This window comes from Furipterus horrens, unplaced genomic scaffold (assembly GCF_987537825.1).
Source record: "Furipterus horrens unplaced genomic scaffold, mFurHor1.1.pri manual_scaffold_17, whole genome shotgun sequence".
NCBI classification, from domain to species: Eukaryota; Metazoa; Chordata; class Mammalia; order Chiroptera; family Furipteridae; genus Furipterus; species Furipterus horrens.
The window spans coordinates 22231843-22246079 of NW_028327187.1; the positions used below are offsets into that span (position 1 = coordinate 22231843).

Genomic DNA, 14237 nt, shown 5'->3' on the forward strand with positions numbered 1-14237 from the left:
TTTTAGAGACATTATCTAAACAGATTATAGACTATAACATGAGCCGAAGTATAGCTATGAAGACAACTGTTGCAACAGGATAAGAAAAAAACGTGGCAAACAATGAAATATTGGCATTCTCATCAGAGGAGAATCTGCTAGTCTTTGGAAAGGTCAGAGAAAAAAGGCGTATCACTGACTGCTGTGGTATCTAACATTACTGTGTTTTTAATCTTATTCTCATGCTTCTTCCTAAGGCAGCCTTTCCTCTTTTATTCTAGCAAGTACACTGACAAGAAACAACAAATACCCTTTTCAAGATTCACTAAATTAGCTAAAGGACAACAAATATTAAAGTTTGCTCAATATATAAACCTATACATCAAAGAAAATCTATCATAAGGGCTCCTGAGTTCCTTCACATGCCAGCTTCTGCAATAACCAATCGCAACTGGTTTCACGGGTTTTCAGAAGAATTCATTTAGGTGGGTTTCCTTTAATAACCTTCTCCACTACACTGGAGAGGAAAGGGAAGACCAAAGGGTTTATGTCCTGTTTCAGGAAGAGAATGGTCAAAACAGTTGTTCCATTCAATTGTAATTGTCTATGTCCATACTATTATACCATTTCTTTCCCAATTAAGGATACTTATGATCAAAGTTGTACCATATCCGGAAGAGCCAGGCACTCTCTGCTTTGGTAGTTCTTCTTTCATTTTCAGGAATACCCTGCAAACAAATAATAAAGAAATCAGATATACACAAAGATAAAAACACATTTATTTAGTCACTTCCTTAAAGACTCAGAAATATAGCCAATTATGGATGAGATACTCCCCAACATTAGAAATTTCCCAAGTTGCTACTACGTTCTTAGAACACAAGCAAAATGCAAGCAAGCAGGGAAATTCCACAGTCAATCTAACTGGCTAGAAGTGACAACTAAGACAGCAAGCAGGCCTCTTTGAAAAGAGCTTCCAGAAACATAAAGCCTTATTTGTAATTTGGTGCAGCCAATAGTGGGGCACTTAGCTGGTCTGGCTCATAACGCCTCTGACATGAACTAGTTGGGCAAGTCCCTTTCCCTCTGTGATTCTAAGTATCTTCAGGCATGCAATGTGAGGATTAGAGAATATCGAAGGCCCTTTCTAGTACAAATGCTCTTTGGTTCCATGATTCTGGAAGAGCACAGAGTTTAGATTCTAAGTTTTGATTCCTTCCTGATTCTGGAAATAAATGAATCTTCCTTTCAATATGTATACACAATACCAAAATGTCTGACAGCATTGCATGGGCTTATACAAGCTGAAAAATAGCTGTATCTTCATTTACATCAGTAAGCATAGGTTTCTGTGTCTCACTTTTTGAAAAGCAATTAATCTATAAATCTCACAATTATCTCACCACATAAACACCTGTACACCCAACCCCTTCTCATACTTACTATACTGTTTCTCTGTGCTTCCCAGTGGACACCCACAATATTAAGTAAACAATATAACAAACTAAGGCATTCACAGGGTTTTGAAGGCAAAGGGAAAAGGCTATTTTTTTCTGTATGTCACAGGTGGTACTCACCAACCTGACTCTCTCCCTGCCACTCCATTTCCATTTCTCCTCTGTGACGACAGAGGTAACAAAGCAGGTGCCGACTTATGAAATTAATAATCAAGTACTTGTCTGGTGAGCTGTATGATAACTTTATTCTTGTTTGGAAACTGGGTGGAAGCATTAAGGAGCTATTACCCCTTAGAAACTACATCAAAAGCTCAGCATCATGAGAACTTATCTAGCCTAGTTTGCTCAGGCATTTCAAGTCCATGGAATTATACTTTAAGGTTCTTATTTAAAACAAAAAAAGAGGCAAGCATTTACTACATTACATACATACTCATCACTCAATAGCTAACAAAATTAGCAATTAGGAAATGAATCTGATGAATGTTTCTTTAAGCCACACCCTGAAGACAAATAAACCAGGGCTTGTTTCAGAGAAGAAAAAGAATTGTGTTTTGAAAGAGATATTTTACATAATTAAAATACTTCTGATTTCCCATCTAACATCTAGGACAGTCACATATTCAACTGGTACTCAGAAGCCATTAAAAAGTGGATGGAATAAAAAAGTGGATGGAAAATGCCAGAAAGGAGTGCTCAGTCTAGGGAAGGCACTGATTATACTGCCCTTTGTCTACCAGGTTCAGGTGCAGAGGAACAACTGAGAAAGGCAAGGAAATGTGGGCAAGGCTGAGGCACGGGGAAAGAAAGGGCATTCTCCTGAACAGGCAGGGAAGACTGGCTAAAGATTCCAAAGCTTCTAGGCAGTTCTCAAGGGCAGCTGCTGGTCATCCAATTTGAAAGTTACACAGGAAGAACAGCTGGAGTGGGGCTTACATCAGAGTCAAGCCTTCATGCGCAAACCCAAGTGGAAAAAGGCTTCCTGTGCCCAGAGCAGTCACTTGAAAACTTAGAGGAGCGCTTATGGGACTGCTCTTCTCTTCAGCCAAAGCCCAGGTTGGCACACAGATATGAGCACTGTCACCCTTGATAACCATGCGCTGTCTAAAATTCAGTTTTGTTTCTATCACAGAGTGAGAAAAGCCAGAAATAATGCCAGTTAAAAACTGATGCAAATAGGACAGGCTCTATGTAATGGTGGCATGAAGTCTACAGCAGATTGTTTTCTTTCCAAACAACTGCACATTCAACAGAAATGCCAAGGACAACACAAATGCATATTTACCAAATGTTCTTGGTCTGAATCAACACCAACCCTAAAGGAAAAACACAAAAGGCAAATGAGATCTTGAAGCCAAAAAAAAAAAAAATGTCTATTCACATATGTATATTGTCAGGCAACTACTTTTTTCAACACAGAAGCTATGGAATGCTTCTCTCTGGTTGTTGATTTAAATTTTCAGCTCCTGTCACTTTCCTTAGCAACAACTCAGATCTTTAGGCAAGCAGGGTCTACTAATGATTCTCTTCCTGCAATCCCACTTACCAGTTTCAGAAAAATAATATTTGTTTCTTTGAATGTAAGTCCATTATAAGCAGTCAGGGAAAGCAGCATTGCTCCAGTTACTGAAAAAGAACTACTATCTAATTCCAAAAAACAAGGCTGGCACAATGCAGTTCCAGGAGGGAATTGTGTGTTTTCGGACCTCTCAGCTCTCATGGTAACATTCTGTTGTGATGACTGAAGAGAGGGTCCAGTTACAGGTTTGTTTTTTTTTTCCCCCCATAGGCTAGTGGATAGACATTAGCCTTGGTTCTTGATAATTCTTTTTCATCTGCTCGGAATTCCCAGGGAACAGCTTCACTCTGAAGTTTTCTTTGACTCCTCTCTGTCTCCTCAACACCAGCAGCACTCACCAACTCTGTTCATTCTTTCTAAACTGTCTCCCAGATCCTATCTCCTTTCCATTCCAATTGCTCACACCCAGGCCTCCTTCTGACTCATGGGGTCTGTAGCAACTGGATGTAAGGTTTTCCAGTTGCTAAGCTCTCTAGATTTCGCTGTCTAAAGCATCGAGCTCACTGGGGTATTCCCTGGACAAAAGACTCTGAGAGCGGCTTACAACCCAGAGGGACTTGTCTAAAGTCCTTTGTGTGGCATTCAGGATTCTCTACAAACTAGCACCCCACCACTCCAACCTACCTTTTCCTTTATTCTGCTCTACATACTCTATTAGCCACACCTGACTATTCCTCTCTCAAATCCCTGTCCTCTCCCTCACCTCCATGCCTTTGCTCATGCTGTTCCCTGTATCTGAAATGCACTGTCCCTCATTTTTTTCTACTCCTTTTTCAAGTCCCAAATGAACCATTCTGTGACCCCCTCAAACAGAATCATGTTTCCTTTGTGCGCTACAGCATTTACTAGATTCTACAACGCCGAGCACAGTATAGTTATTTACCTGTCAGTCTCCCCAAATAGACTGTGAGCTCCTTGAGGGTGAAGGCCATGTCTCAATTTATTTCTGTATTCCCAGAGTCTAGCACAGTACCTGACACACAATAGGTGCTCAAATGTTTATCAATTAAGGTCACTTCTTCAGACAACACAGAAAAAATAGCAGTGTGAGAAGCTACTGCTGTAGCAGTAGCAATCCAGAAAACAAATAACACTGAAGGGAGGAAAATGAAGCAAGATCTCATCTGAAAGGCAAGTGAATCATGGTCAAGTATTTCGAAACAGATGGGTATGACCAGATTCATAATTCCAAGAAAGGTTCATTTCTTCTTTGTTAAGATGGCCAGAAGTTGTTCAGTATCTTCTTAGCCACACTGAACTCTAACCACATTTGTGCATCTAAAGTGACACCTAGTGGTCTCAGAGAGAGCCCATTTGTAATACTCAGATGGAACATTATCAGAAGCCAATTCAACGTAATAAACATTTAGAGATCACTTATTATCTGCCAGGCACTGTGTTAGGCACAGGGCATAGACATGAATGAGACATGGCCCCTGCTGTCAAGCAGCTCAGAGACTGGTGGGGGAAACAGTCCCAACAAGAGTGTAATCCCCAAGGGCATTGCAATCAGGGAGAGCTGGGTTCAATCTGGCCTCAGCTCCTTTCTAGCTGTGTGAATTTAGTCAACTTATATAGCGCAATAAACTGTGATTTTTATTTAGCACCTGGAAAATGGGGCCAATATCCACCACACAGAGTTGCTGTGAGGAGTAAATAAGAAAAATGTATCTCAAGGTTTTAAAAGAGTGTTTGCTACATCATTAACACGAAGTGGTAGCACTTATAACAATTTTATTATTACAAGGCTGGCTGAAATAAGAGCTGTAATAAAGACACCCAATGTGGAGCAAATGGAAGAGTGGTTCCAGTACAAAAGACGAGGGCAGAAAGGACGAGGCACTTGAGCTGTGTCATTTCTTGCGAGTGAAAGAAAATTCCAGGCAGAGGAACAATAGGAGCAAATGCTCAGAGATGGAGAAGTGCAAAATATGTATGGTAAATGACAGGGAGCCAAATGCAACTGTCACAAACTATGAAAGGATGTAGGAATAGCTAGCTGGCTGGCTCTAACTCACTGAGGATCCATTGTCCCCGCAACAGCTGGAGTGACCCTAAAAAATAATCATGTCACTCCTCTGCTTTAAAATCTTACAAGATTTCCTTATTATTATTTGAGTTTTTCCATTGTGTTTTGATGTATTATTTTTCATCACTAAAAATTTTAATGTGAATATGATGATCAGATGTTACACCATGAAAAATGATTCTGAAATTACAAGGAAAGGAGTTTATAAGAGACAGGTTTTAGTGGAATCTCCAAGTTCCACAAAAAAGGTAGAGTTTTTTTTCAATTACAGTTTACATTCCATATTATTCTATATTAGGTTCAGGTATACACCAGAGTGGTTACACAATCATGTACTTTACAAAGTGACCCCTCCCCCAGTATTTCCACTAACTAAAATGAAGTACCAGCCTGGCCCCATATATAGTTATTACAATATTATTGACTATACTGTATTCCCTGCGTTGTACTTTCTATCCCTGTAACTACAAATTTCTACGTCTTAATCCCTTCACCTTTTCCACCCAGCCCTTAACCCCCCTCCCCTCTGGCAATTTTTTGAAACATAATACATTTGACTGAAACATGGAAAAATGAATAAATAAATAAATAAGTAAAAAATCTTACAAGATTTCCAACTGGATTTTAAAATCCAAATTCATTACCATATCCTATAAGACCCAAAAGCAGAGGTCCATAAACTATGGGCCCTCAGGTCACATCTGGTGCATCTCCTGTTTTTGTGAATAAAGTCTTGCTGGAACACAGCTACACCAACTGATTTATGTACGGATTTTGGGGCTTTCACGCTAGAGCTGAGTAGTTGAGACAGAAACCATACGGCCTGCAAAGCCTAAAAGAGTTACTCTCTGCCCCTTTACTGGATGTATTTGCCAACCCCTGACCCCGTAAGATTTTGCCCAACTCATTTTCTACCTACCCTTCAACCATATGAGTATATTCCAGCTAGGTGGGCTTTTTCTTTTGTTCATTAAAGAGGTCAAGTTTGTTCCTGCCTCAGGGACTTTGCACTTGTTTTTCCCTCTGCCTGGACTGCTCTTCTTCCTGCTCAATGTTTAACTGACAATACCCTGTCCTTCAGGTACACTGAGCTTAAATGTAATGAGAGAGGGGGAGACGGGGAGAGACAGAGAGAGAAAGAGAGAGGGAGAGAGAGGGAAAGGTGGGAGAGGTGGGGGAGGTCTCCTGACCTCCAGCTATAAAATACATTTGATCCCCAGTCACTATCACAGTACCTTGTTTATCATCACAGCATTTATCATCTAAAATTGTCATTTTCACTTATTAGTTTATTATCTTTCTCCCAGTAAAGTATAGACTTTATGAGACCAGGGACTTTTTCTGTCTTACTACTACCACAGTATCTCTCTACAGCAAGGTCTCAAACTTCACATTACTGACATTTTGGCCCAGATCATTCTCCGTTATAGGGGGCTGCACTGTGTGCTATAGTGTATTTAGCTTAAAAAGGGTAAAGGGCTTGCTCAAGATCACAGAATTAGTAAAGGAAGGAGCAAGAACTCAAAGTTAATGAAGAACTCAAAGTCAAGTCTAAGTCTGCATTAATCTTAAACTTTAAGGAGTTATTATCAGCCTCCTCAAAATTGTACTAGACAAATACAGAGTTGAGAAGTAAAACTTAAATTCCAGTCTCTCTTTGCAGAGGCCAAAAAATCCCCAAAACAAAAACAACAATAAGCCCTGACCAGTGTGGCTCAGTGAATTGGGTGTTTCCTCTCTCTCCCTCCCTCCCCTTCTCTCTAAAAATAAATAAATAAAATCTTTATAAAAGCACAACAAGTGTTAACCTAAGACTACCATAATATTTATAATTAAGTGCCAAACTATGCTACAAGATAGGCAAGATGGGGCCCAAGAGCTTGCAAAGCTGGTGAGATGAATTCAGCTTTCTTTGAGTAGGGGGGTTTGTGGGGTTTTTATTGGGGGGTGGTAAGCATGGATATTTTGTTTGGTTTTTGTGAAGGGCAGTTAGGAAAAAGGACTGATTCTACTTAAACAGTGAGACTCCATTTAAGGGTATTATTTTTCCAAAATTCTTACATTTAATTTTGTTTTCCTTAGAATAAGGAAGAGTCTTCACTTACGAGCTCTTGAGAAAATAAACTTGTTTAATTCTTCCAAAATTCACCACCCTCATTTTTGGATAAGGTTCCTCTGTCCACCATTTAAATGTCTATATGACCTTGAACAACTTAGAAAAAAATTTACGGCTCTGTTTCCTCACTTGTTTAGATAAATGTGTAAAATGCACTCAGCATAATGCCCAGCACATAGTAAGTGCTGAACAAATTGCCAGGTCCTCCTTGAAGTAATAATCAGGATTATACAAACACTATTCTTGTATATTTTTGATTATATACAGTAACAGCACAGAAATTGTAAGAAAGGGATTTGAATAGTAAAGTGAGATAAAGACAATAATAAGCACATTCAAAGTGTCATTTAGGGCTGGCTGGTCTTTAGAATGTTAAAAGAAAGGCATAATAGAATGGAAAAAAAAGGAGAACGAATTCTATAAAATGTAGAATGCTGTTTTCTCTAATGCACCCTACACATTCTGGAAACTCAGCAGCTCTTAAGGTCTATGAAGTTTCAGCCAAACCCAGAATTAAAATGGACAAAGGCTTTAGCAACATAGGCTGCTGTATCCATGGAAACAATGTGGAACTCTTGAGATACACCAGAGCTTTCCAATTGAATACATTAACAAGTGTGCATCTAAGATGAAGACCTCAAAATCTCAACCATGGATTTTCAGGTCAGAAACTGTGCTGATCTTATAAAGATGAGAAATAATGATAATAATCTAACATTGTTTAGGGTTGGGATAAAAAGAACTGCCTTATAGGCTGCAGAAGAAGAAAAAAAATTTAAGATTTTATTTATTTATTTTTAGAGAGAAGGGAACGGAGAGAGAAAGTGAGGGAGGGAAAGATCGATGTATGGTTGCCTCTTGAGCACCCCCAATTGGGGACTTGGCCTGCAACCCAGGAATGTGTCCTGACCAGGAATCAAACCAGCGACCCTTTGGTTCACAGGCCAGCACTCAATCCACTGAGGCACACCAGCCAGGAGAAGAAGGAAAAAAAAATTTTAAGTACATTTATTTATTTAAACAGATTTTATTTTATTTATTTGTTTTGAGAGAGAGGAGAAAGGAGAAAGAGAGGGAGAAAAACATCAATGTGTGGTTGCCTCTCCCACACCCCCAACTGGGGACCTGGCGGTGCAACCTTGGCATGTGCCCTGACTGGGAATCGAACCAGTGACACTTGGTTCACAGGCCGATGCTCAATCCACTGAGCCACAGCAGCCAGGGCTAGAAAATTTTTGATCCAATCTAGTGATATAGACCAAAAGCCTTAAGCATATGAATGTCCTTTTACCAAACAATTCCACTTCAGGAACACATTGTAAGGCAATAATCAAAAAATGCACAATGCACAATGTTCACATTGTTAATGGTAATAGTAATAGCAAAGTCCTTGAATGTCAATGGTAATAGCAAAATCCTAGGAATAATACAAAAGTTCAAAGACAGAGATTTGGTTAAATAAATTATGATACATACAGCCATTAAAATAATATTTACTAACATAAGTGCCCATGCTATATTAAAATTTAACCCCTGGCTGGTTTGGCTCAGTGGATTGAGCGTCGGCCTGCGAGCTAAGTGTCGCTGGTTCGATCTTCCAGTCAGGGTACATCAGAGAAGGAAAACTCTGACTCCAAAAAACCTCCGCTGCCTTGCGGCATACCTCTTCAGGGGAAAGGCTAAGGGAGTAAACCCCGACAGAAAATCCGGAGCCGGAGTCCCTAAGGCGGTTTGACGTTGCAGTCAACACCGGCAACTCCTGCGGCGCACCTGAAGCCAAGCTGTATTGACTCCGTCTTTCCCTTGGACCCTTCAGCTGCGAAGAGAGGGGGGGTCTGCTGCATGGGCAACAGCAGACCCTCCATATCACCCTGCCCAGGCTCTGTAGCTTCAGCTTCACTGGAGAGGACACTCCAGCGTCATCGCAAGATGTCGATTCAACATGGGAGGAGACAGATATCGTGTCACTCCCGAGTTGGACTGCACAGCCATTCTCGGCGGTGCAGATAGACTCTTAAGAAGCTACACCATCGTCTCTCGAGACGGACGGCTGCCGACGACGACGTATATTAAAATTTAAAAAATTAGGGTGGGGGATTTCTGGCCAAGATGGAGGCACAGACAGACATGCTGCGTCTCCCTGCACAACTAAGAAGGACTACAACTACTGCAAAACCAACAATAACCAGAAGTTCCAGAAAACAAATGGAAGTCCAACATATGAAGTTATAAAGAACTGGTGCTCATCCGGACAGGTAGGAGGGGTGAAGCTGGGTCAGAGAGGTCAAGCTGTGCTGTCCGCGGCGGCAGCAGCGACGGCAGCGACGGCAACAGGACAGCAGTAAGCACAGACACCCATATTTAAGGGGAGGCAAAAAGCGCCTGGGGAGCACCCCCGGCTGCAGACCAGACCCATCAGCTCGTGATTCCAAAGCTGGGGAAGGCAGACCCCCATTGCCTTGGACTGTGAGGCCCGGAGGGGCTGGGGACCGAGGAGGAGGCTCCCAGTCTGTTAGCGGAGAGAGAACGGCAGGAATCCATCTTGGACCCCCAGCCCCACAGAAAACACCACAGCGTGGTAAGATGGGTCACCCACCCGGCTGTGATGACTGCACAGGGCTCCACCCTCTATAGCGTAGGAGGTGTGACAGCCCTGCTCAGCAAGCAAAGGTAAACACAAAATGGTCAGGATGGCACAGATCATGATAGAGATCCCAGTGACGCAGCTGACCAGACAGCAAATTTCTAATCTAACAAAGCAGCAGATAGCAAATCTTTCTGAAGCACAGTTCAGAGCTTTGTTTATAAAAGCGCTTACAGACCTAACAGCAGATCTTAAACAAGACAGGGAAGGAATGAAGGCTAGTCCTGCTGAAATGAACAAAAACACATATGAAACTAGTGGTGAAGGCAAGAAAACCAGGGATCAAATCAACAAATCGGAACATAGAGAAGGAACAAACAATCAACCAGTGCAGAAACAGGAAACAAAAAGTGAGGAAAATGAGGAGAGGCTCAGAAACTTATCAGACAGCTATAAGCGGGCCAACATCTGAATCACAGGGTTGCCAGAGGGTAAAGAAGAAGAACTAGTAATTGAAAAATTATGTGAAAACATAATGAAGCAGAACCTCCCTAACTTGGGGAAGGAAATAGACTTACAGGTCCAGGAAGCATAAAGAGTTCCAAAAAAACTGGACCCAGGGAGAACCACACCAAGGCACATTATAATCAAAATGTCAAAAATTAAGGATAAAGAGAGAATCTTAAAAGCAGCAAGAGAGAAGAGAATTACATACAAAGGGGTCCCAATTAGACTATCAGCTGATTTCTCAAAAGAAACTGCAGGCAAGAAGGGACTGGCAAGAAATATTCAAAGTAGTGAAAAGCAAAAACCTACAACCACAATTAGTCTATCCAGCAAAGCTGTCATTCAGAATAGAAGGGCAGAAAAAGTGCTTCCAGGACAAAGTAAAACTGAAGGAGTTCATCAGATCCAAACCACTGTTATATGAGGTGTTAAAGGGACTTGTTTAGGAGAAAGAGGATCAAAACTATGAACATTAAAGTGAAAACTGTATCACAACAACCAACAACAGAAGCTAGGGAATTGAAACAAAGGCAAACTAAGTAGGCAATGAGAGTGGGAAAAGAATTATAGGTATGGGGAACATACTCGGGGGAGGTCAGCAGGGAGGGGGAAGGGGGTAAGGGAGGGAGATGGTACAAGAATTAAGCATAGTAGGAGGGAATGGAGTAGACAGGAAGATGTTGAGAAGAACTATATGCACAACCAATGGGCATGGACTCGGGGGGGGACAACTGGAGGGAGGGATGTCACTGGGTGGAGGGGAGCAAAGGGAAAAGAAATTGGGACAACTGTAACAGCATAATCAATAAAACATATTTTTAAAAAAGAAAAGAAAATAGGCAAGCTAAAAAAAAATTTAGGGTGGGGATTGACTGTGGGAGCAGGGGCCCGGTAGGGGTGGCAGTGGAGAGCAACAGGGAAAAATTGGGACAAATGTAATAGGACAACAATAAAAAGAGAAATTTTTTAAAAAAAGGAAAAAAAAGAAAAAGTTATTTAGATACCCAGCCCAGTGTGGTAGGATGAGACGTTTTCTCTTTCCTATTTCAAATATTAAAAATTAGTCCAAAATAAAGAAAAAAAATGTGAATATGCATACGCTCTATTCACTCTGCTATTCTTCTTTGGTTGAAGTTTATTCTTGAGCATGCAGGGTCAGTGTTGTTTACATGTTCAAGTTATTTTTTGAAACAATTATCCAACTGTAGCGAACTGGCATATGAGTGAACCTCCATCTCAAGAGAATGCAAACAGTGCAAAAGGTCAATGTATCGAAAGATGACTGAAAAACAGATGCTATTGAAAATTTTTAAAAATTCCTAAACAGAACTCTTCGTAACACTCTCATGCAACTATCTTCCATTTAATAATACACATATCAATAAAATGTAAGACTTTAAATAAAAAAAGAAATTTAAAAAATCACTTTACAAGAGTCCCTGTAGTGTTGCCCCTTTTTGCTAAAAATATATGAGGCATAGCAAGAAGTGTGAAAAAACATCCCTATAAGTGTTATGTATTTTTTCTTTCGTGTATTTTTCATTTTTCTGTACTACATGTTATATAGGTTTTTAAAGGAAAATATTAAACATTATAGACTTGTTAAAGCTTAAAATTTTTTTATGATTAAAAGAAAAATAACCTGAGCTATAACTAAATATTAAAATGAGGTCTCCAATCACTACTTACCTTATATGTAAGCATGACAGCATGGCAGTGGTGCCACCACCAAACACCCACACAGTAAAAAACACAATCAGAAGCGTGGTGCTGAACATCATTTGCCGTGCGTAAGTGGCAGTATCGCGAATGGCCAAGGCAAACGCCATTGCGCCACGAAGACCTAAACGGGAGTGGAAGAGGTAGTCCTTCAGTAACTCATTATCAGTGTGAGTTTCGTGAATTCAGAGAAATAAGGCATTCTGAGGACATAGACGGGCATGAACAAATACGTAATATATGTCAACATAAATAAGTATGTATAAATAAATGGAAAGAGATTTAATAGAATATACTGGCATGCATTGATCTTCTAACAATTTTTTGAAATTTATTTTTAAATTTTTACAGAGTAAAATTCATTCTTTTTGGCGTACAGTTCCATGAGTTTTGACAAATGCATAGAAGTGTGTGACCACTACAACCAAGACACAGAACAGTTTCGTTACCTCCCCCACCAAATTCCTTTATTCAGCCTCTTTTCAGTCCAGCCACTCTGTCACCCTGCCAAACTCCTGGCAATCCTTCATCTGTTCTCCATCGCTATGCTTTTGTCTTTTTGAGAATGTCATATAAATGGAATCATACAGTATGTGACCTTTTGAGACGAGCTTCTTTCATTGGGTGTAATGTCTCAGAGACATTTTGTTGTTGTGTGTACTAAGTTTGTTCTTTTAAGTACTAAGTAATATTTCATGGTGTGGATGTACCACAGTTTGCTTATGCATGCACCCACTGAAACACAGACAACTGGGCTGTTTCTAAATTTTGGCAATCATGAATAGAATTGCCATAAACTTTCACATACCGGTTTTTGTGTGAAAGTGCGTAAGTCTTTATCTCCTCTACTATGTGTATCATACTTCTGAACCAGAACAATGAAAAAATTCCCATAGAAGGGAATGGGACACTATAAATTTGTTATTGGAGGATGCAATTTCAATGTTTCAGGGAGTCTTATATCACCAGCATATCATTTCCATTTAAAATCAAGCTGACATATGCATTGTGAGTGGTTTCTTGGAGTAGGGAAAGAGAGGGAAAGTTAGAACTTACCAGCAAACATCATCATGTGTTGAAAATTTGATCCAATCTTACTTCTTCTACCCAAATTAAGTAAGAGGGATAAGGGGTAAATATTGGCAGCTCTTCCCAAGAAAATAGCAATCTAAAATTATTAATAGGTTAAGGATGATTTCTTTTTACTATATTAATATTATTTAGACTCTACATGCAAGATAGCGGAAGAGTATCTTTCTTTCTTTCTTTCTTTGATTTTGCTAATACAGAGCAGATAAATAAGACTTTCTGCAATGATGAAAATGTTGTATAACTGCACTGCCCAACATGCTGAGTGCCCAAAATGTGGCTAGTGTGACCTAGGAACTGAAATTTTATATCATTTAAATTAACTTAAATTTAAATATTCACAAGTGGCCCTGACCCGTGTGGCTCAGTGGGTTGGGCATTGTCCTGCAAACTGCAAGGTTGCCAGTTCAATTCCCAGTCAGGGCACATGCCTGTGTTGCGGGTTCAGTCCCTGGTCCAGGCATGTATGAGAGGCAACCAATCGATGTTTCTCTCTCACATCAATGTTTCTCTCCCTTCCTTCCCCTCTCTCTAAAAAATAAATAAAATCTTAAATAAGCAGATAATCATAAGTGCTTAGTTGCCACCAAATTGAACAGTGCAGATCTAACATATAGGAAATTTATGAGATGAACAGAAACATGTTTAAAAGTAAAACTTCTTTGATATAAGCTTAAGATTAATATAATAGGTTAATGCATTTTAATTGTCAGTGTTGGTAGGAAGAAGAATACCAATGGCTAAGTTTGCCCTTGTTTCCTCAGAGCAAAGAAAAGGACAGCTCAAGCACCTCATGTTCCTCCAGGTCTGTAACTTCCACCCTGCTCCAAAGGGAAGGCTTAATGGAAATTCAGAATGGTTTTAACAAAAAAAAAAAAAAAAAATTAGTGTCTTTTCCTTCAGTTTGCTATTTTTAGAGACTCCTGCTTTACAATAACAATTTTTATTTTAGGGGTTACAATATAATCTCCACCCCATTTTCTGAAAGGAATAAAGCAAACAAGCTGGGGGAAACAAGTGCTGATCTAAGTACCTTTGGAAACAGCTCAGGACTCTAAGATTAAAGGCAAAACAAACTGCACATAAGCATTATGTGCTCGTTAATAAACTTGTACCTTGTTTAAACCTCAGTTAATTTGGGTCTTTGTCACATGGAACCAAACCTACGTCCTAAGTAA

At 40.0% G+C, this 14237-nt stretch overlaps 1 protein-coding gene across 1 annotated transcript in view; it reads right to left on the reverse strand.

Annotated features, from left to right (window-relative positions):
• The window catches only part of SLC9A6 (solute carrier family 9 member A6), a 51068-nt gene that overhangs the window by 10700 nt on the left and 26131 nt on the right, over positions 1–14237 (reverse strand). Inside the window, exons 11-14 of the mRNA XM_090264691.1 lie at positions 13027–13138; positions 11941–12094; positions 2722–2752; positions 628–707 (exon numbers count right to left, since the gene is read on the reverse strand). Coding sequence (XP_090120817.1) covers positions 628–707; positions 2722–2752; positions 11941–12094; positions 13027–13138 — 377 coding nt within the window. The remainder of the gene's footprint in view (positions 1–627; positions 708–2721; positions 2753–11940; positions 12095–13026; positions 13139–14237) is intronic.